This window comes from Ostrea edulis, chromosome 9 (assembly GCF_947568905.1).
Source record: "Ostrea edulis chromosome 9, xbOstEdul1.1, whole genome shotgun sequence".
Lineage (NCBI taxonomy): Eukaryota > Metazoa > Mollusca > Bivalvia > Ostreida > Ostreidae > Ostrea > Ostrea edulis.
This window is the reverse complement of record NC_079172.1, coordinates 75,073,414-75,098,022: the sequence shown is the minus strand read 5'-3', so window position 1 is coordinate 75,098,022 and position 24,609 is coordinate 75,073,414. Positions and strand designations below refer to the sequence as shown.

General features: G+C 37.1%; 1 protein-coding gene across 1 annotated transcript in view; it reads left to right on the top strand.

Annotated features, from left to right (window-relative positions):
* The window catches only part of LOC125657769 (M-phase inducer phosphatase-like), a 104,199-nt gene that overhangs the window by 40,578 nt on the left and 39,012 nt on the right, over nt 1-24,609 (top strand). Inside the window, exons 6-7 of the mRNA XM_056150872.1 lie at nt 21,927-21,966; nt 22,571-22,804. Of these exons, the coding sequence (XP_056006847.1) occupies nt 21,927-21,966; nt 22,571-22,804 (274 nt within the window). The remainder of the gene's footprint in view (nt 1-21,926; nt 21,967-22,570; nt 22,805-24,609) is intronic.

Here is a 24,609-nt window from a genome sequence, read left to right as displayed (position 1 = left end):
ATGAAAGCTTTCTGACGTAGTGTAGATTCAAGTTTGCAAAAAATCGTGGCCTCCAGGGGTAGTTGGGGCCATAATAGGGACTAAGGTTTTACATGCAAATATATATGGAAAGTCTTCAGATATGGGCCAAGGTGACTCAGGTGAGTGATGTGGCCCATGGGCCTCTTGTGTTAAAAATTAAAAATATAACTCACTTAATGTTGACAATCAAAATTTGGACCATCTGAATGCAAGGATAAGAGCAATATTTTAGCTTTGATTCTTTGTTATGTAAACAAACAAACAGTAAAACGTTAATTTTGTAATTTAAAGCATCGTCATTTTGAATAATCACAAATGCTAACTTTTATATGACACATTTGACCTAAAGTAAAGATGTGATATATATAATAAACAGAGATCAATATCCATTTCTTTTGAAAACTTCGTAAACAATAACACACATCAATCTTTGTTTTCAAAACTAATAACAAACTCTCTATAATGAGCTTCTGTCATGATGATAACCTTAATTTTTTTTGTGAAACTTTCTAAACATATTAAACTATAGATTTTGATCATTTAAAGTGAAAAACAAAATTTGGAGGAAAATCGTGGATCTGTCGCTTTAATGATGTGTTTCGTACACAGCAAGTCTCTCTTTTTCTAAAACTCTTTATTACAGACATGATTTTTCTCAGCTTTCAAGCGGAATTTTGCTTTCCACACTGGAAAAATTCATTCTCTCTAATTCTAATGAATCTGCTTCCGTAGATTTCTAAGTTGCGAGGTCAATAGATTTCACTTGCACGGTCAATAGATTTCACCATTTACGAATCTTGTATACAGTTTTGACTTTGAATTTTACATAGTGATTAGTATTTCCTCATTGTATTCTTCTCCTTCATTGGTTGAATTACAATATCGCTTAATCAGCAGAATGAACACTTATTGTATGCACATGGGCCTTACAAAATGTACATATATTGTATACACATGGGTCTTACAAAAATATCCGTAAAAATAGTACAAGGAGATGACAGTAATGTTCAGTTTTTGAAGAACCTTTTAGCCAAGTGTTGGTAGATTGCGTTGGACCTTTGCCTAAGAATTGGTTAGGTACATCGTCAGATACCAACTGCTAATCTCCTCTTCTACTCAGATGAGTCAGTAGAAGACGAGATGAGCCGTGGTAATCAGACAATGGGTTAGGTATAACAAATATTTACTCTTGGCACTTTTTAGTTGACTCCCATAGCGAGCTTACTCCTTGGTATCAGGTCCGTCTTGCGGATTTACCGCTTCACTACCACCCTAGCTCATACGCAACTGAGTTTGACTGGCAGTGAAATAAAATCATTGCAGTGCACATAAAATTCTTAATAATGCCAACGGAACGCACACATTATTTGTGAAAGAATGTAAGAATATTCTGGAATCGGGCATTCAATTGGGAGAAGATGAGACTGCAGATATGAAAGCAAACACTGCGTCTTTCATTAAGTTTAAAATTTGTTAGTGTGGTTGATAAAATTATGCATGATATATTCAAATTTTAGCCAAAAAATGATGGTGAAAGCCTTATAAAGTCTATTGAAGTAATATTTTTAATTGCATGTGAATATAAGGAGGGGGAGAGAACTTGCGTTAGATTAATATAGACTTAGATATATCGCATGTAACTTTCCATGAAAATAAATGATCCAGCGATTCTTGAGCTAATATTTTAACAGAATTCAGATGAAAATATATCTGAAATGAATTAACGAATTCTATGTTTGCTTTGAGTTAACATCATTTATATACGCACATGGTACATTTTTGCGAAAAATACTTCATGTAACAGAATGAAGGAAGAGGCGATCGACAAGATATTTGAAGACTTCAACAGGTTGGGAACACATCCCCTATAGCGAGATATTCCCGCAAAAACGCGATTATCCCTCTATAGTGAGAATAAATATATCTCGTACAACCGAGGAAAACACTCGCGGAGAACATCTCTTTGTGTTTCACATGAAAAGAAGAATTAGTACTAAAATGGGATACTTCTGCAAATATAGATTAATCAAAACAAAAACACTCAGGATGTGCATTGGGTTTCAACCTCCTTCCCTCTTAACACAGATACATTGACATGAAATTTCTTGAATGTGTTGTAAATTTTGTAGAAACCATTCGTGTCATATGCTAAGTGTGTGTGTCAGTACTGCACAGAATTTGTCAATAAATACACCGAAAACACCTGTTCATGGTAATGTTTATTTCTCGTTTAAGAGGGATAATAAATACACCGAAAACACCTGTTCATGGTAATGTTTATTTCTCGTTAAAGAGGGATAATCGTGTTTTAGCCAGAAGATCTCGTTAATGGGGAATTTAAAGTGTTCCCAACCTGTTCAAGAGAATAAATTGTATCAATATCTGTTACAAATTGTGTCTGGGCTGTTACTGTTTTGTCTTGCAATAGGCTTTTGATATTTGACATACTGATAAGTGATCATCTCATGTAGATGTGCTGGGTACCATGGATAGTGACCTTTGATGTTGAACTTTTATGTTCACACAGTGTGTGATGCTGGGATACCATGGATAGTGACCTTTGATGTTGAACTTTTATGTTCACACAGTGTGTGATGCTTATATGAGTAAATTCTTCAAGCTAATGTGTCGTGTTCCTAGTTTGTGACGTTGAAATTCCATAAATATCTAGTTAAGCATAATACTTATGCTTGTGCATTTTGTTTTACCATGCATCAAAGATTCAGATTAAAGCTTATCAGACGGTGCTGTATATACCCCCCACCCCCCAACACCACCCCTTGTTGGAAATCGTGGACGAGTCGACTCTGGGGCCCTTGAGCCTTTGATTATAAATCTTAAAACCTCAATTTTGGTTCACAGAATTCATTTTCTAAAAGCTTTTTAAAGTCAAAATATCCGTTTTTGGACCCTTTGATCTAGGGGCACTGCCCCTAGGTACCCCACTTGGGGAGGACCCCCAGATCCCCCTCCCCCCTTTTCTACCTTTTTTAGAATCATATCTGTAAATTACATCACTAAACTGAACCATATTATAAGGAGGAATGCTACACCAGAGAAATTTGATATCATGGATGAAAAGTGGAGGATATGTGCAACAATATTTTTTTAATTGAAAACTCTCAAACTTAATTTATTTAGTCAAAAAATGCAGTTTTAGTAGAAAGCAATCTGAAAAAAAATAATTAAGTTCTCTGAGCATGTAAAAGTTAAACTACAGGACATGATGCAAGTTTTATGTGTGTTCCATGCCACATAGTGGAAAGAATCTGTCCAAAACACGGTGAACCTTGAATTTTTTTGGCAACTTTGAAGTCCTATTTTTTTGTGAGAGCTAGACTTTTAGGTCAACCGAAGATCTGATATAGAATCAAATAGCTATTTAGCTCACCTGAGTCACTTGGGTGCCTATATTGCTTTTTTCTGTGTCGTCGTTGTGCATCGTTCGTTAACAATTTCTTCCCAGAAACTACTGGGCCAATCTTGACCAAATTTGGTATGTAGTATCTGTAGGTGAAGGAGACTGGAAATTGTAAATTTCATGACCCCCACCCTAAGGGGCCTTAATTTGGGGGTAAAAACTTTAAAATTGATTTCTTAAAGAAGCTTCTACCAAAATTGTAAATTTCATGACCCCCGGGGCAGGGGTTCTGATCCCAGGGCGGGCCAAACTTGTTATATAGTGTTTATGTGTAAAACACTTAGATAACATCTTCTTTAGTGCTGTTGATACTATATTGAAACTAAATAGATATTCAGAAAGAGCAGGTAGTCCTCTACCAAAATTGTAAATTTCATGATTCCCAGGGTAAGAGTTTCTGACCCCAGGGTGGGGTCAGACTTGGTATATATAAAATATCACACTCTAATGTTGATCTCGGACCTGGAATTGGCCCCGAGATCACTCGAGGGACAATCCCAGGTCCGAGATCAACATTAGAGTGTGATATTGTTTATATCATATACCTAAAACACAAGTTGATAAACATTTTTTTAAAAATTGGGGGGGGGGGTATTGACCCAAACATACCGTATATACTCGCCTATAAGTAGGATTTTTGGGAGTCAATTTTTGGTCCAAAACTCTATGTCCGACTTAAGAAGATTGGTATTTCTCTGGGCGGCGAAATATAGTGTTTTAAGAACTTTGACGATTATCATGGACTACCGCACAAATGATTATTGTTCATAAATATCTAGACATATTGTATTGTTTGTGTATTTTAAAATCATGTATAAAGTACAAGTATTTACATATTTTTATCTAGTTAAAAATTATTTACATATCGATATCGGTAAAATTGAATTACGAACCTGATTTAATATTGAAATATTCATATGTATACCGGCTGAAATATATTTCATAACAGATTGAATATTGTTAACAGATAATTTAGATCATCATTCTTGACTCTTAAAAACTTTATTGTTGATACAATGAATTATACCGGACTCCCACAATAACAGTTTGCACGAGGCGCGTGTCACTAAGTAAACACGGTGTCAGGTATTGGTAATTAGGAGACCATAATTGCTTAGGTAACAAGGGATCATTGCCCATTACAGAACAAGGGTTGCGTTTAAACCCCAAATAGATATGGCTTGGATATTGAGCAGATCATAATTATTAATTTCTCGAAATATTTGTTGAAACATAGGTAAAAACACTAGAGCATTGACTTGAAATTGTCAACCGAATCTGACAAAAATTTGTACCGACTTATAAGCGGGTCAATGGCAAATTCCTACAAAATAACCTTAAAAATACAACCGACTTATAGGCGAGTATATACGGTAAATACATGGTATACTGTACAATGATATTTGACTATTTTATTCCTTCAGTGAGTTTACTTTAATGGTTATGTTTCCAGTACTATTGGCATTGTGAAACATGCTAAAGTCTGGGTTTTGTAGCATTATTCCATTGCTGGTCACGATAATTGGATGATTAATTATGGACATCCCCTCATGTGGTCTAGAATCTGGACATTTCAATTAACTGAACTGCTTGGCTGAGAAACTCGTCATATCTATCGCTGTGTTGTTCATGTACATGTATATACTATTAAGCAGCTCCCAGAGGCTTGCTAATTAATACAAATATTGGAAATAAGTGAATTATTTTTATTTATTTTTTCGGATTTACCAAACTCGCCCGTTTTCATTATTTCATATAATTTGTAAGAGTTGCAGAACTTTGTTTACGTGGCGTCATCGTATGAACGGGAATGTTTACAGATCTGATGCTGCTATTTCTTTGCTACGCGCATTGATGAAGTTTTCCGTCCAATGTTTCGTTTGATACATGCATCGAACAAAGAATTATAAGTTTCATTTCTTAAGTAATTTTTTTTTTTCTGTTTCCCATCTGTTTAGCGTCTCTAAATCGTTGAAATACGTCTGAAGATAATGGTTCTGCTTTCTCGTTTTATTGCCAAGTCCTCTACATTTTTCTACATCAAAATTGCCGTAAATTAACATTTTATCTCCATTAGGACCGGGAAATACTGAAAATGCTTCAGTATCACCCTCCATAATCCTCCTACTATTTTCTGTCGCCTAGAACGTTGATTGTTTTTAAATGAAGTTAAACATGTTATTCTAAATAAACAATTGTTACTTGGGTTACCCCCCTTTGTTAAATACTCACTACAATTTAGCGCTGTTTTTGAAAACGTTTTTATTCAATTTTTCTGCTTAAATTAAATTTTGTCGTGGAAGAAAGTATTATATTTGAAAAAAATTGTGTCTAGCACCATTTTTTCATGTAGTTATGTTAGATTTCAAAAGATTAAAGAAGAAATAGCCATTTGAAATTTGAGGATGAAACAGCCCCTTGACAACGGGCCGAGACAGAGATATCTCGGCCCTTAGGACAAGACAGCCCTACCTACTTGCAGCTGTACGTCTCACCCTAACCAAGATAGGTGTATCAGGGCTGATACACTACTAGGTATATATGATATATAGTGTTTATGTTTAAAACACTTAAATAACATCTTCTTTAGTGATATTGATACTAAATTGAAAGTAAATGGATATTTAGAAAAGACAGATAGTCCTTTACCAAAATTGTAAATTTGATAATCCCAGGGGTAGGGTTTTGGATCAGGGTGGGGCCAAAATGGTCAATTATTAAATGTGTGAACAATAAACATTTTTAACTTCTTCTTGATAACTATCATTCCAATGCTTTTTAGCTCACATGAGCTGAAAGCTCAAGTGAGCTTTTCTGATCGCTTTTTGTCCGTCGTCTGTCTGTCTGTCCGTTTGTCTGTTAAACATTTACATTTTCAACTTCTTCTCCAAAACCACAGGGCCAATTTTAACCAATGTTGGCACAAATCATCCTTGGGTGAAGGGGACTCAAAATTGTTCAAATGAGGGCAAACCCCCTTATCCAAGGGGAGATAATAGCAAATCAGTAAAAATACACTGAATTTTTTAAAAAAAATCTTCTTCTCCAGAACCAGTAAGCCAATTTCATTCAAACTTAATGCAAATCATCCTTAGTTGAAGGGAATTCAAAATTGTTCAAATTAAGGGCCAGGTTCTCTTCAAAGGGGAGATAATCACAAAAGTGTAAAAATAGGGTGGGGTCATTTAAAAATCTTCTCATGAACCACTCTACCAGTATAGTTGAAATTTACGTGGAAGTTTGCTGACATAATGGAGATTCAAGTTTGTTCATATCATGGCCCCCAGGGGTCGGATGCGCGGCGCCACAATAGGGGAAACCATATTTTATATGTAATTATATAGGAAAAATCTTTTAAAATCTTCTTCTCAAGAACCATTCAGCCAGAAGAGTTCAAATTTACATGGAAGCTTCCTGACATAATGCAGATTCAAGTTTGTTCATATCATGGCCCCCGGGGTTGGGTGGGGCCACACTAGGGGAAACCATATTTTATATGTGTGTATATAGGAAAAATCTTTAAAAATCTTCTTCTCAAGAACCATTGAGCCAGAAGAGTTCAAATTTACATGAAAGCTTTATGACATAGTGCAGATTCAGATTTGTTCATATCATAGCCCCCAGGGGTCGGGTGGGGCCACACTAAGTGAAATCATATTTTATATGTGTTTATATAGGAAAAATCTTTAAAAAATCTTCTTCTCAAGAACCACTGAGCCAGAAAAGCTGAGATCTATATGAAAGCTTCCTGATATAGTGCAGATTCTAAATTGTTAAAATCCTGGCCCCGGGGATCGGATGGGGCCACAATAGGGGATCAAAGTTTTACATACAAATATATAGGAAAAATCTTTTCCCCAAGAACCACTGAGCCAGAAAAGCTGAGATCTATATGAAAGCTTCCTGATATAGTGCAGATTCTAAATTGTTAAAATCCTGGCCCCGGGGATCGGATGGGGCCACAATAGGGGATCAAAGTTTTACATACAAATATATAGGAAAAATCTTTTCCCCAAGAACCACTGAGCCAGAAAAGCTGAGATCTATATGAAAGCTTCCTGATATAGTGCAGATTCTAAATTGTTAAAATCCTGGCCCCGGGGATCGGATGGGGCCACAATAGGGGATCAAAGTTTTACATACAAATATATAGGAAAAATCTTTAATAAAAATCTTCTCAAGAACCACTGAGCCAGAAAAGCTGAGATTTATATGAAAGCTTCCTGATATAGCGCAGATTCTAAATTGTTAAAATCCTGGCCCCTGGGGGTCGGATGGGGCCACAATAGGGGATCAAAGTTTTACATACAAATATATAGTAAAAATCTTCTTCTCAAGAACCAGTGAGCCAGAAAAGCTGAGATTTATATGAAAGCTTTCTGATATAGTGTAGATTCAGGTTTGTTAAAATCATGGCCCCCTGGGGTAGGATGGGGCCACAATAGGGGATCAAAGTTTTACATACAAATATATAGGGAAAATCTTTAAAAATCTTCTTCTCAAGAACCATTGGATCAAAGAAGTGCACATTTACATGAAAGCTTTCTGACATAGTGTAGATTCAAGTTTGCAAAAACCATGGCCTCCAGGGGTAGGTTTGGGGCCATAATAGGGACTACGGTTTTACATGCAAATAGATATGGAAAGTCTTCTGATATGGACCAATGTGACTCAGGTGAGCGATGTGGCCCATGGGCCTCTTGTTGAATTTAGTATGAAGCATATTTGGAACAAGGGGAACATAAATTGTATTTCTACTGGGGCCTTAGGGGCGGAGCAAAAACTGCACAAAATTGACCAATTTTCAAAAATCTTCTTAAGAACCGCACACATGTAAGAAAAACTAAATGCATAGTGACGTAGAGCAGGAAACCCTCTACCAAAATTGTAAATTTCATGATACCCGGGGTAGGGGTTCTGACCCCAGGGTGGGGCCAAACTTGTTATATAGTGTTTATGTGTAAAAATAACATCTTCAGTGCTATTGATGCTAAATGGATATAGCAGGTAGTCTTTTGCCAAAATTATAAATTTGATGATCCCCAGAGTAAGAGTTCTGACCCCAGGGTGGGGCCAAACTTTAGTATATAGTATTTATGTGTAAGTTTACTGATACTGTTTAAAATCTAAATGCATACTTAGGAATAGCAGAAAAGGATGTACAGTAAATGGTGAATTACACAACTCAGGGTTATGACTTTAGGATGCACGAGTCCAAATTAGTCATATCTTTTGATGTTTAATGTTAATACACCTATTATTTAAAGCCTTTAATCAGTGTATGCACTTTTGAGGGCAGTTAATTTTTAAGAACACATCTTGTTCTATACCGTTGCTGAACATTAGAATATTTAGCTTAGATATTCAGAACAGGAAATGTTTTCTAGATTTCATAGCCCATGGAAGTAGTGATACTTTTTCACTAGTATTCAGGTAACCTATAAGGCCTGTGGGCCTCTTGTTTAAAAATAAAAACAAAATGATCATATCTGTATCTTTTACAATTTAAATTTTGAAAATATTTTCAATACCGGTAATGAAAAGTTATTGATGTTCAATGTAATGAGGATTTCAAACAAGAAATTCACAAATGTTCTTCATCTTAGAACCCATTGAATTTAGGGAGGAGGGGGTATGAAAAATATTTGATTTTCCACAAAAGTAAAAAAGAAAAAAGGGGGGGTAGCATGCTGATGCTTCCTAGGATGTTTTATAGTTGCCCCACCAACATTCCTATTATAACTTTTCATGCGGGGTCGAAAATTTTCTTTCACCCATTCGTTCTGAAACCCCAAGAATTCTAAATCCAATCGTCAGCTTTCCCACAATTAAGTTGACGTTCAGTGTTTCCTAAATCCTCAGTAATTTCATCTTCGCCGCATTATTCTTCAATATCACTGCCATCGCTCGCTCATTCACCTCGATGTGCTCTCGTTCGCCTCTGGTGATTCAATTTTCTTTGTTTTAACCAAAATTTTCCATCATAACTAAGTATCTAGTTTCACTTTTATTTCAGGGTTTGACACTAAGGCACGTCCGACCGACCGAGTCTGCTAAATGATAGGTCCGGTCGGGTAAAATGTCGATTTACTAGTCCGACTGTTCGTGTTCAAAAATTAAACAACAAACTTTACTTTAAACCATAAGATATTTTTTTCTTAACTAAAAAAATAACTGTAAAGAGTTTACGAGCAATTTTGAACCGCGTGGTATCTAATATATAATATCTATTTTTTGCTCTAATACATAAGTCGCTGTCAGAAGTGATGTTTTACATCATCTACACAATGCTAATGTGTGTAAAGTTATGTTTCGGATAAATATATAGATGAAAACTGAATTTACTTTCATTTTAAAAAAAACCCAGTTTATTTTAATTGAATAAAAGAAAGTGTCTATCAAATTAGTAAAATATGTCGTAAACAGCTATTTTTCGGTGTTGAGACATGTGCGGGAATGTCTCTTTTTTCAAATATGACTTCTCGTCCTCAAGGAAAGATGTCCCGAGAGATTCAGAAAAAAAGAATAGGTTGGGAAGAAACAAAGCAGAGGTTATGAAATAGAAATTTAAATAAAGCGGTTAAGGTAATTTTATTCTAACAAATGGACTAAAGAATTTCTGTGCCGGGTAGAATTTAAAGAAACAGAAAATGCGTTTAAAAATAAAAGCATGAAATTGAATGACGAGACTAAAGATTATTTTGAGACAATTAAGTACGTTTTAGTTCAAACTTAACGTTTGTCATTTGAATTAAGTATTTAGATATGGAGCAGGGTTCGAAATTAACATATGCCCGTCAGTCTGTGACTGGTTAAAAGTCTGGCAGACTGACTGGGATTGGCTAATTTTCTAAAGCATCATTTTGGAAAATATACTTATGAAATCTTATACACACATTCAGCTGGACTGGAGACATAAAAAGTTAGCTTCAAACCCTGTGGAGAAACCATCATTTTGTTGGGTTTTTGGGGAAAGTTGGTCAGGGCTAGTGGATGTAAGGTCAGGTCTAGTAAAAATCATTTGAAGTAGCCCGACTGGTCTAGTGCTCAAAAAAGTCAATGTCAAACCTTGTATTTGCACATAGCTAGCTATGTTTCCGCTTTGTCTTACTCGGTAAAATGTTTTCTACATCCGTGCATTTCAATGACGAGATCAAGTCAAAAACTGAAGTACGACTAAACTTGTATCCTGTATGCTACTTACAACACAACTGCAGTTGTATCGAATAAAAAATGGGTTAAAGTAAAACAACATTTATGTACCTTACATTTTGATTTATAGTGAATGTATGAATATTTATATCTCGGCTGCGCCTTGGGAAATAGTTGCTGTCTTGGGGGGACAATATAAACTTGCTATTAATTGTCCTCATGCCAGTAAATAGGTGTATAGTATCTGATTGATTATTTGATTTTTATTAAAGCAATATTTTTTATAAAAGAAAAATTATATTTTATTAATAGACAACTTCTGGTTTGATCTGAGGAAATCTGTTTTTATCCATTATAAAGTGTGCCCTGCGAGGGGTATTTGTCCGAAAAGGACAGTCCTAGTTTATACCACTGATGAAGCTGTTATGTATACAAAGCTCTATGGTCAATGATGAACATTAATTTCATTTTTCTTTCCAAGTAAAATGTGTGTGATTTAAAACTTTTCCTCCTTAAAGACAAAGATCGGTTGTTCCTTGAAATGTCTATAATTTTTTTAAGCGATCTCTTAATGTTTGCTCTTAATCGTAAACATACTTTTGTGCATCTGTTGTGAAACAGACTGTTGTCAATGACTTTGTTGACAATTACATATTGTGGAGTTATTACAGGAAGCTTCTAAGTCTTGGCAGCTGTCAATGATTTCATGAGTTTTGACTGATCAATGGTTTTCGCAGGGAGAAACGGGTTTATCTTAATTCGTAGAATTATCAACGAGAATATATTAAAGGAATAAACGGGAAGATTGTGTATTATTGAAGTATTAAAACATGAAAGCATAGGTTTATTACTGAAAAAGCAATGATGAATGCATTTATTGATGTTTACATTTCCAGCGATTTTGCCTTTGATATATTGTCACAATTTAACTCTGAAATGTGTTGGTTTGTTGTCACAATTCATCAAGGACAACACAAATATCTAACATCTACTTACAAAATGTACAATAGAATTAAAAAGAATAAAGGATTCGAGTCGATGATAGCAGGCTACATCAGACGAAGACACCAGGTAAATGTTGAAGAATCCCTGTACTGTGTACCATGATCATATAATGTCGATCTACAATGGTTCTCCCAGCAGAGATCATCTGTCATCCATAAGCTGACTCAAGGGACAAGCACTAATTAACTCAAAGTCACATATTTAAAATATTGTACAGCATCCTAGAGTAAGTCAACCTATCCACTCTATTGTATACACAATATCAACTCAAAAATATTGAATATTTATAGTGCATCGCAGATATTCTGTCATAACTTTATAAATATTTGACCTATTCAAAACAAAGAGGTATGTATTCTCCATGTAATATGAATACGAACTTTGTAAAAATAAAATTAAAACACTTGTTGAGGTGTAGCTTCTGAATACATGTAAACCACTGGGGTGAAAACTAGTTTGTTCGATATTACTATATATTGTTAACCGATTGGTGACGGTGTTATATCAGCCATAATACTATCCATCTCATTGCGATCCAGCCTCAACCTCCAACACCTCTCAAATGCACTGACATAGTGAAGTTAAGTTGTGTCGAAGTAACATTCGTATGCTCCGTACGGGATGTATGGGTTGTCCCGTGGTTTAAAAATAAATATAATGACCACCGTGTACCAACACATCTGATGACTGTGGTACTGTCTTTTGATGGCGGGATCGACACATACAAAACTTTGTAAAAAATAAAAAAAAGTTAGAATGCTTGTTGAGCTGTAGCCATGGTGCTTATTTTTTCATTGGACACTCGATCCTGTATCCGGAATTTTTCTACAGATCTGACCCAAATTTTAAAGTAAAAAAAAAAAAAATAACTAGAGTTATCAGACTTTGACATTACAGAAAAGAAAACACGGGAAAATATAGCATCCGGTAAATAGTTTTGAGACTACTTCCCTATAGGGCAGATAGTTCAGAAACTTTTCCAGGGCTAGCGTTATCCAGAAGAAATAGCAAATTTATTCACCTAACATTTATATAGCAAAAACATTCTGAGGTGTAATAAATATATATATTTAATCCTGTGATAAAATGCATTAGAGGGTTTTGAAGCATATTTGCTTATAAATGCAAAGATCAAATCACTATAAATCTGTTTAGCGTATGAACACTGTCGAGCATGTTGTATGCATCTAGCATCTCGGCCCACAGTAAACAGTGATTTTGTAATAATAGTAGTAGGGGTCTATACCTTACACCACCTTCTGATAAAATAATCTTTAGCCCTTATTAGGGGGTGGTATAGTATAAACCCCTACTATTATCATTACAGACAAAATTACCAGTTCCTGTGCTTGACCTCACATGTGCAGAATGAAAACAAAGCCTTGTTGTCCATTCCCGTCTCAGACAACACAAGTGCACCTCATTCGATGCCAGAGAAGTTGATCTTACCTCTAATGTGATTGATATCACCAAACAAACACAAAAAATTAATCCAAGTGCAGGATTTTTCAACAGTTCTTCTTTCAGTAATTGTACTTTCAATATCTTGAAGTGACAACATGCCGACTAGCACCTATAGTGACTATTTCCCCATTAATCCCCTATAAGTTGTGTGATGCTCTCTGATGGATTCCCATTTCCCCATTAATCCCCTATAAGTTGTGTGATGCTCTCTGATGGATTCCCATTTCCGCAGTAAGTTGTGTGATGTTCTCTGATGGATTCCCATTTCCCGGGACAGTAAGTTGTGTGATGCTCTCTGATGGATTCCCATTTCCCCAGTAAGTTGTGTGATGTTCTCTGATGGATTCCCATTTCCCGGGACAGTAAGTTGTGTGATGCTCTCTGATGGATTCCCATTTCCCCAGTAAGTTGTGTGATGCTCTATGATGGATTCCCATTTCCCCAGTAACCCTCTATAAGTTGTCTGATGTTCTCTAATGGATTCCTATTTACCCAGTAACTGCGTATAAGTTGATGGACCAGTTTCCAGTTTAGTTCTCTCCCGTGTCCTCTTTCTGATTTGGTGATGATGTGGTTGGTGGGTTCTTTTCATTAGAATGAAAGCATTGTAGATAGCTACATCAACCCTAAACTAAAACAAGTATTTCCACCTCATAATGGCCACTTTTTCTCGGGTTTACTGTTGGTGAATCTCAGCTGATCTGCTCTGTCAGCTTCGTTCATGTTTTGGATGTATAAGTTTTAAAATGTTCGGTCCTTTAGCATTCACATTCGATCTCTGTTGGCTTTCTTCAGACCACTGTCATGTCCTGTGGATGAGAATTGGTTTATTTATTTGTTTTACATCACTTAAAGGATTTTTCACTCATATTGAGACATCACCTGTTGTAGGTTAAGAACTACAAATTACCTATGCTTACGCTTAGGACATAACAGTACTTGTACTTATTAGGGCTGTAGCAGTACTTGTACTTAGGGCCGTAGCAGTACTTGCGCTTAGGGCTGTAGCAGTACTTGTACTTACGGCTGTAGCAGTACTTGTACTTAGGGCTGTAGCAGTACTTGTACTTAGGGCTGTAGCAGTACTTGTACTTAGGGCTGTAGCAGTACTTGTACTTATTAGGGCTGTAGCAGTACTTGTACTTAGGGCCGTAGCAGTACTTGCGCTTAGGGCTGTAGCAGTACTTGTACTTAGGGCTGTAGCAGTACTTGTACTTAGGGCTGTAGCAGTACTTGTACTTAGGGCTGTAGCAGTACTTGCGCCGAGGGCTGTAGCAGCACTTACGCTTAGGGCTGTAGCAGTACTTGTACTTAGGGCTGTAGCAGTACTTGTACTTAGGGCTGTAGCAGTACTTGCGCCGAGGGCTGTAGCAGCACTTACGCTTAGGGCTGTAGCAGTACTTGTACTTAGGGCTGTAGCAGTACTTGTACTTAGGACTGTAGCAGTACTTGTACTTACGGCTGTAGCAGTACTTGTACTTAGGGCTGTAACAGTACTTTCACTTAGGGCTGTAGCAGTACTTGTGCTGAGGGCTGTAGCAGTACTTGTACTAAGGGCTGTAGCAGTACTTGTACTTAGGGCTGTAACAGTACTTTCACTTAGGGCTGTAGCAGTACTTGTGCTGAGGGCTGTAGCAGCACTTACGCTTAGGGCTGTAGCAGTACTTGTACTTAGGGCTGTAGCAGTACTTGCCAGTGACTACTGTGACATGGATCTCTGATCAGTTTATTTCCAATTATATATGTTAATCACCACTTCATATGACAAGTAACTGAGTGAGTGTCAAATTGCCCATTACAGGAGTTAATAAAAACTTTAGCCTGTTGTAATCCTCCATTTTGGGTGATCTAAAATATCAATCCTCTTCCATTTTGGTCTGGGTACTTTTGACCCTTTTATTCATTGACAATGACTTTTAAAAATCAAAGGGGGGGGGGGGGGGGGACATTATCAATGAGAAAGTTTGTTGTGAACAAGCTCTATTGAGGTCTTGTGGTTTGTTTATCTGGAAGAGTCCAGAAGTATCGGAGATCCAGAACAAGTCATTTCATATCCTTTTGTGTGGATTTTCTGTCATTTCTTCACAATACTACAGGAATAATAATTAAGTTCTTCTTAGGCCAATTCAACTATTAGTAAATTATCATCCGGGGTCACAAGAAATATGGGACGGGTGGGAGGATTTTATTTTTCTATTTTTATTTCCAGAAAAAAAAATTAATGACAAAAGGCATCACACAAAGTGTTAATCAAGTTTACATTCAAAGAATCCTTGGTAGAAGATATTAAGCCAACATTCTGTGACTTTAATCATTCACTCATGTCACTGGGAAGCAAGTTTGTTTGAAATCACAATTTTTGCGACATTAAAAAAAATCGGAGTGGGCCCTTTTTTGAGATGCGGGTGGGGATGATAATCTATCAATTAATTTTAATTGGCCTTAATTTTGCGTAACAATTGCGTAATTTCTGCTTCAATACTCTGCCTCTGTGATCTTTTAAATCTTTACTGAAATTTTTTAAAAATACACAATTTCTTTAGTAGATTCCTTCACTCTATTAAAAAAAAAAGAATAAAAATAAACAAATACAAAATGTAGGCCTAATCATTAGAGAAATTGAACTCTTCTGTTTTTAAAGGTATTATTACTTTAACCTGGCTATCACAGCAATATTGTGTAAGAAAAAGGCTTAGAAAAGGACTTAATGGTTGGACAAAATTGCTTTTGGTCTTTATTGATTATTCATGAGAAGGAGCGAGTTGGAATGAATGGACCCATGGGTGATGAAGAGAGGAACAAGGTGTAATCATATCTGATGATGTCAGTCGTTGTATATAGGACAAAGACATGTACACTACTAAGGTGTGGATAATTATGATCTTCCTGACAGAGACATGAACACTTAACTAAGGTGTGTTGGGACGCTGTTTACTCCTAGTTATACTCCACGCAACAAAATCGTGACCTGTCAGTCTGTCTGTCAGTCCCTTTGTTGTCAGCGCAACTCCTTTGAGACCGCTCAAAAAAATTCCGTGAAACTTTATCATTTATATGAGGCATTGTCAAGCAATGTTGGAGTCTGGAGTATGTGAGACATTGTCAAGCAATGTTGGAGCGTGGAATATGTGAGCAGCAATGTTGGAGTATGGGGTATGTGAGACATTGTCAAGCAATGTTGGAGTCTGGAGTATGTGAGAATTGTCAAGCAATGTTGGAGTGTGGGGTATGTGAGACATTGTCAAGCAATGTTGGAGTGTGGGGTATGTGAGACATTGTCAAGCAATGTTGGAGTGTGGGGTAATTGTGAGACGTTGTCAAGCAATGTTGGAGTGTGGGGTATGTGAGACATTGTCAAGCAATGTTGGAGTGTGGGGTATGTGAGACATTGTCAAGCAATGTTGGAGTGTGGAGTATGTGAGCATTGTCAAGCAATGTTGGAGTGTGGGGTATGTGAGCTTGCTCACTTATTCTTTCATTTGGTATAATTTTTTACCCAACTCATATTCTCACTTCAGACTTCACCAGTCCAATAACCCTGTAAATGGTTAATCAGGTCAAGGTTACATGGACTGTAAAATTTAACTGTGATATGTAATTGTTGAATTATTACATGTACATTACACATTGCATGAAAATATAGGCAGTCCACATGATGTTAATAATTACAAACCAATATCCTTAATGTCAGCAGTATGTATACATTACTTTAATGTCAGCAGTATGTATATATTACTTTAATGTCAGCAGCATGCAAATTACTTGAAAACACCTGCATGATTTTTAATGGACAATGATATACTTTATAGATATCTAGCCAGGTGATTCAACTACAAAGCAATTGCTTGAAATATATGATACTGTCATTTCAAATTTAGATCTATGGTATATCTAAAGCATTTGATTAAGTATGACATAATGGATTATATAAATTAGACATAACGGCATTTCAAAACAAATAATTTTGTGGATTGAAAATAACTTGTCTGAAAGAATGGAAGTAAGTCTTGATGGTTTCACTTCTGCTAGTAGTAATACTAATTCTGCAGTTCTACAAGGTTTGTCTGAAAGAATGGAAGTAAGTCTTGATGGTTTCACTTCTGCTAGTAGTAATACTAATTCTGCAGTTCTACAAGGTTCTGTTTTGGGGCTATGTTTGTTTTTGTAATTGAATGATAAAGGCACTCTGCCGATGACACATCACTGTATATCATTTACAGACATGATTTTTCTCTGCTATAAAGTGGAATTCCGCTTTCCGGATTTCTCATTTCCACTCTGAATTTTAAAATCCGCTTTTGTTAGTATTCCGGAATTTTCTGTCATTGATGCGGGCTTTACTTGTTGTAAAATGCTTCCTCAAGTTATGTATATCTTCTGATTGTTCATTGGTTGAATCGTCGTCTCACTATTCGGTTTCTCCAATCAACAGTTTGTTTAAGTAACTGATCTCGTTTTAAAACAATGTCTGCACACGTTGTGCAGTGAGGTGGCGATGTAAAAACTATCGATAAGGACCTACGTAATGTATGGAAATGGGAATGGCTGGAGAAGATAGTCAAACCTTCACAACTTTAATATGGGTCTCTGGAGGTCATTCCTGAGGGGCTTTCAAATGTTAAAATAGCCATTTTTGGCCGGGGGCCTTTGGTCCCCTGGACCCCCAGATCAGGGGCGCTGCCCCATGACACCCCACTGGGGGAGGACCCCCAGACCCCCCTTCAGCTTTTTTTTCTTTTCTTAGGAATCATGTCTGCATTTAGAATGTCGTAAGCAGTGCAGTAAAGTCATATAACTAGTGATGACAGGGAAAAATTGAGAAGTTGAGTTTAATTCTAATAAAACAATCATTTAAACCTGAATGGAAAAATCTAAATTTTACTAGATGAAATATTCAAATTGTATATGTAATTTTTGGATCCATGAGATAGCCCAGTATTGAAACTTTCTTACACACATAGACACCACAAGGTATAAATTATGAATACATTTATTCAGTTTGTGAGTGAATTGTCAAGAAGTTGCAAATCAATAGATTCTTAAAAAAGAATGTTTGATATGGTGATTTCTCTATATGAGGGAAATTTTTTTGAGTGGAACGTTAAACAATATACAGTCTCCATATGAGTGAAATTTTTTTGAGTGGTTCGTTGAACAATATACAATCTATCAATCATAATGAAACAAAAATGTTGTCAAGGGCAATAACTCCTATACTGGTATTTTTCTCTACTGTATGTCAGATCTATTATACAATGATTTCCTTGATATCCACAATTAATTTATACATATTTTATCAATTAGCAGTTTCTACAACTGTTTAAATAAAAAATTTGTCATTTTAACAAGCATTTTAATTGATTTTTATTATTCTGTTTAACGAAAATGTGTGATTTTCTGATGTTCACATATATACTTGTTTTAGTAATTAATATATATATATATATATATATATTGTCTGACATCTTTAGAAAGCTGGCAACATACACATTTTCTTTGGTTATTAATTAAATTAACTATATGGAGTGGAAATTAATAGTTTTTCCACTTTTAACAATCAATATTGATAAAGTCAGGTGAGGTCCAACATTGAATTCAATCATTTCTGTGATAGCATAATAATATATGTGATATCTCTGGGATTGACTGGGAGACTTCCAGAATTGGGCATTTAAAAATGTTTCCCATTGGGAATCAAAAATCTCCAGAATCCCCTCATTAAGACCCAACTTGTAAATGACAACAAATTAGACATACATTATAAATGATCAGGGGATCATCAGGCTTGTGTTTGTTCAGGACAGGGTTATAATGATTAGCCAAATACAATAAATAATTGCTGGGGTAATACTGCATGCTGTTTCACACAAATTAAATGAACACTTGATTAGTAGAGCAAGCTGCATTATTATTTGATTTGTAGCTAGTAACACTGCAGTAAACACTCCTCCTGTCGTTCTTACTATGGCCAGGGATCTGCCTGATGTATATTGGGCATAGCATTGATTCCATACAGAAAGTTCTCATGCTTTGCTAGTTAGAATCAACACTCCAAATCGTTTATTGAAGACAGCTATTCATATGGACAATTATACTCATAGCTGCATGTACAACTGGCTAATTAATGGATGGTCTGGCCAGATTGATAATAAACAGATGAGTTGAGGGTGGGGGTTAACCAACATACTTGTGCACAGTGGGCCAGTCAGTTTAGGATGGTTACCAAGAAGTCCAGACATTTGACACCCATGCATATATGTCATGTGCAGGAATTGGTTTGAAACTTAATTGTATACCCAGTTTTCCAGATGACTGCATGAGCCTGGTATCAATAGTATTAATGCCAAGGTACTTGAAGATTGATTCTTGTCAATGTTAAAGAGGTAGTAAAGCTCATTTTGGTGGATTTTTCTGTCTCGTCCCAAATCATCTTATTCCCTTCTAATATAAAACAAAAAAACAAAAAAAACAAAACAACAACCGTGAATGATATTTATCAACTTTGAATATCATAATTACTTTGAATTTGGAGACAAATGCAGACAGATGCATAAAATTGTTATGATTTACAGAAAATGACTTATTAGAGTCAATTTGACTCATTTTAAATCTTTAAAATATTTTAAGCAAACAACTTTTACTATCCCTTTAATTGGGAGGGGGGAACAATACTTCGATGTCTTGTGAGAATCCCAATCCAAGTTGCACCTCATCACGAAGTACAAGTCACTTATGATATACTGTAGACATGTTTACACCACCACACATTAACTTAACCCTCTGTTACAGATTGGGGGGGGGGGGGGGGGTGTACAATCCAATACTCTAGACATGTTTACACCACCACACATTAACTTAACCCTCTGTTACAGATTGGGGGGAGGGGGTGTACAATCCAATACTCTAGACATGTTTACACCACCACACATTAACTTAACCCTCTGTTACAGATTGGGGGGGGGGGGGGGGGTACAATCCAATACTCTAGACATGTTTACACCACCAAACATTAACTTAGCCCTCTGTTACAGATTGGGGGGGGGGGGGGGGGGGGGGTTACAAGCCAATACTGTAGACATGTTTATACCACCACACATTAACTTAGCCCTCTGTTACAGATGGGGGTGGGGTGTTGTTGTTGTTACAAGCCAATATATCTGAAAACAATCTAGTATTCCCTCAAATCACTTTTGATGTACTGCATGCTTTTTTACCTGAATTGAAGCCTGAGGATTGAGTGTGTCTTAAAATTAGACACTTCTTCTCTATCATTAGAGTACCTCTGCCCTTCCATGCCAACTCAAGGTTAAAATTACCATATCACACCCTAGCTATTACTATGGGGCTAACTACTTAATTAGCAAAATTACCCATGATTTGATAATCCATTGATAAACAATAATTATTACTGTGTATCTCTAATATTTTGTACAGTGTCAAATTTTGTAGTTTTGGTTGTACATGGGATGAAGGCCATTGAGGACGATTTTGATATAAATCCAAATACACAAAAATCAAAGACAGGAATTGAAAATAAAATGTTTGTTTTCATTTGATTCCCCTTCTAATGTGATATTTTTGTTATTTTATAATTTCACTTTAACTATAATTTTTTTTTAGAAATAAATGGCTGTTTTGAAAATATACTGACTTCCATATAAATTTTTGTAGGAAATTGAAGATAATTATAAAAATTACATCTGTGGGTTTTTTTCTTCTTCAAATAAAATGGTAAAATTTAAGTCAGAACATTTATAAACCTGCAGAGTAACAGTCACAACGTTTGTAAGTAGCAGTCAAGGACTTACATTAAGAATTCAGCTGTGTGAGTTTTGCATCTTTAGATGTTTTAGAAACCATTGAAATATGTAACACAGGTGTTTGTACACAAGTTTTAGGAAGATGAACTTATTAATTTGTGACCCAAGCACCATGATTAGGAATTGATCCTGTATAAGCTGTCTGCTGCTGTTCATTGTGTCATAATTCATTTTCCTAGCCCTATAGTGAATGGAATTATAAAGTGTTTATAGGTTTATACAATGTAGTCTGAGAATAAACATTTTTTGTTGTTGTTTTTTTTTTGTTGTTGTTGTTTTGTTTTTTTTCATTTTTCACTTGTCAAAATATTTCACCCATTAAAGGAGGATTTTTAATTGCTTGTGGTTGTGATAATACTGAAAGTAAATTAAGAATGTTTCATTTTATGTATATGTTTTGCTGAGGGATATAACCATTTGTCTTTTATAGAATATAGAACAGTTATCAGACTTCATTGAGCACTGCACTTCATTAGGGGTGTAAAATTATCTTCATGATAATCTTGTTCAGGTTAATCTTTAACCATTCCTCACTATAAAGCTGTCTGGTGATCTATCCAATGCCCCTGGGAACTGTTTTGTAATTATGATTTTTACTAATCTGTCTCATTGTGAGAGGTGATAATGGAAACTCTCAAGGGAAAGAGGAAGTGGGGTGGAGAAGTCCAAAATGACTTCTGAGCACCTTACCTGTTAGTGGCCTGTCAGCTGTTTGTACAGTCATCACAAATTATTCCCACCTGATCATTGTTACCTGGACAGGTGAAGATGGTGAGAAAAGTCTCCCAATTAGCCACTTACAAAGTGTTTAAGATGCATCTCTACTACTTTAATTGATGGAGAAGCATAGAGTACTCTATGGTATAAAGACTACTTCTCTGGGGGTGTGAGGTAGTGCGATTTCACACTGTCCTCAGAGCTTACACACTAGCACTAGAGACTTGTATGATATTCACCCTATCCGATGTGATGGCTTTAGACTTGAGCGATGAGTATTTTTGGTCTGAACTGGAATCTGAGGGTCTATTTTTGACTGATTGCAGGAAGAAGACAATATCCTTCAGAAGAATACAGTCCATGCCGGTAAGATTTCTCACATAGAGCTAAACTTTCTTACCAATATACTCTTTTAACTGTTGAATTGTGTGTATTTTGAAGTATATATGTACACAAATGCTATAAACACTTAATGACATGGAATGTCTATGAATTACATCCTTTTTTTGTGAATTTTTTTTGATGCTGTGCTTTTACTTGGCTGTGCCCCTGTCTGCTGTGTGAAAAACAATTATCCAAGTTTCCTAATTTGAGATTTAATGATTATAAAATGGTGAATATTTCCCTGATTTTGAGGACCGCTGCTTTCCTGTTGTAGCTCTCTAATTTGTGATTTAATGATTATAAAATGGTGAATATTTCCCTGATTTTGAGGACCGCTGCTTTCCTGTTGTAGCTCTCTAATTTGGGATTTAATGATTATAAAATGGTGAATATTTCCCTGATTTTGAGGACCGCTGCTTTCCTGTTGTAGTTTCCTAATTTGTGATTTAATGATTATAAAATGGTGAATATTTCCCTGATTTTGAGGACCGCTGCTTTCCTGTTGTAGCTTCCTAATTTGGGATTTAATGATTATAAAATGGTGAATATTTCCCTGATTTTGAGGACCGTTGCTTTCCTGTTGTAGCTCCCCATGATGAGACTGAGCCCGGTGGATTTCCCAGACAAGGAGAATGATTGCTCTGTGTCACCACCGACCTCTACCACCTCACCGGTGCTGAGTCCGAACTCAGAGGTGTCCCCACCAATCCCATCCGCCAGATCTCCCCAAATGTCCATCATCAGCAAACCCAAGTTCTTCCTGGACGAGAACAGCTCTCAGGACAGCGGAGTGTGTCTGACCGATAGGGTAAGTAACCGATAGGGTGACTGACCAGTGGGGGGGGGGTGTAACATCTGCTAGCTGACCGATAGGGCAAGTAACCGATAGTGTGAATGACCAGTAAGGGGGGGGGGGGGTATCATCTGCTAGCTGATGATTGGATGAGGTAAAGAAAAGAAAACCAAACTCGGGTTTACAGAAATTTATATTTACATACCTACTGAAAAAGCATTCATTTAGAATTTGTGCTAGAATATAAATGTTCCATTTATAATTGGTTTATCCATTATTCTAAAACATTTTATGTTGAGCAGTTTGAACCTTGGTTCTGGGTCAAAAAGAAAGGGATGTGGATATAATGATTATTTAAGTTTGTTGAATGTTGGAGAACAAAATGAGAAGATATGTCTAATAAAAGGCAAAGATAAGTTTGTAGTAGATTTGTATGTATAGATGGGTTTATTTATGCAATATCTGTTGCATTTCATGCTTTAGCCATTATCTGATTATATGAGTGAATTTTCATTAAAAAAAAAGAAAAGTTTCAACTTAACTTGCACAAGTAATCCTTGTAAAAGAGTTTCAAGATTATTTGACTATATAGCCATGCCCCTTTTCATAGGGAGTTAGTTAGGAAGCGGTGAAATTGAGGTGGACTTATTAAAAAAAATTCTCCTTCCGGTTATTAACACCCCCTCTCCCCCCCGGTTATTAACACCCCCTCTCCCCGGTTATTAACACCCCCTCTCCCCCGGTTATTAACACCCCCCTCTCCCCCGGTTATTAACACCCCCTCTCCCCCGGGTTATTAACACCCCCTCTCCCCCGGTTATTAAGTTATTAACACCCCCTCTCCCCCGGGTTATTAACACCCCCCTCTCCCCCGGTTATTAACATCCCCTCTCCCCCGGTTATTAACACCCCCTCTCCCCCGGTTATTAACACCCCCCTCTCCCCCGGTTATTAACACCCCCTCTCCCCCCGGTTATTAACACCCCCTCTCCCCCGGTTATTAACACCCCCTCTCCCCCGGTTATTAACACCCCCTCTCCCCCCGGTTATTAACATCCCCTCTCCCCCGGTTATTAACACCCCCTCTCCCCCGGTTATTAACACCCCCCTCTCCCCGGTTATTAACACCCCTCTCCCCCGGTTATTAACACCCCCTCTCCCCCGGTTATTAACATCCCCTCTCCCCCGGTTATTAACACCCCTCTCCCCCGGTTATTAACACCCCTCCCGGTTAACCCCCTCTCCCCCGGTTATTAACACCCCCTCTCCCCCGGGTTATTAACACCCCCTCTCCCCCGGTTATTAACATCCCTCTCCCCCGGTTATTAACACCCCCTCTCCCCCCGGTTATTAACACCCCTCTCCCCCGGTTATTAACACTCCCTCTCCCCCGGTTATTAACACCCCCTCTCCCCCGGTTATTAACACCCCCTCTCCCCCGGTTATTAACACCCCCTCTCCCCCGGTTATTAACACTCCCTCTCCCCCGGTTATTAACACCCCCTCTCCCCCGGTTATTAACACCCCTCTCCCCCCGGTTATTAACACCCCCTCTCCCCCGGTTATTAACACCCCCTCTCCCCCGGTTATTAACACCCCCCTCTCCCCCGGTTATTAACACCCCCTCTCCCCCGGTTATTAACACCCCCTCTCCCCCGGTTATTAACATCCCCTCTCCCCCGGTTATTAACACCCCCTCTCCCCCGGTTATTAACACCCCCTCTCCCCCGGTTATTAACACCCCCTCTCCCCCGGGTTATTAACACCCCCCTCTCCCCCGGTTATTAACACCCCCTCTCCCCCGGGTTATTAACACCCCCTCTCCCGGTTAA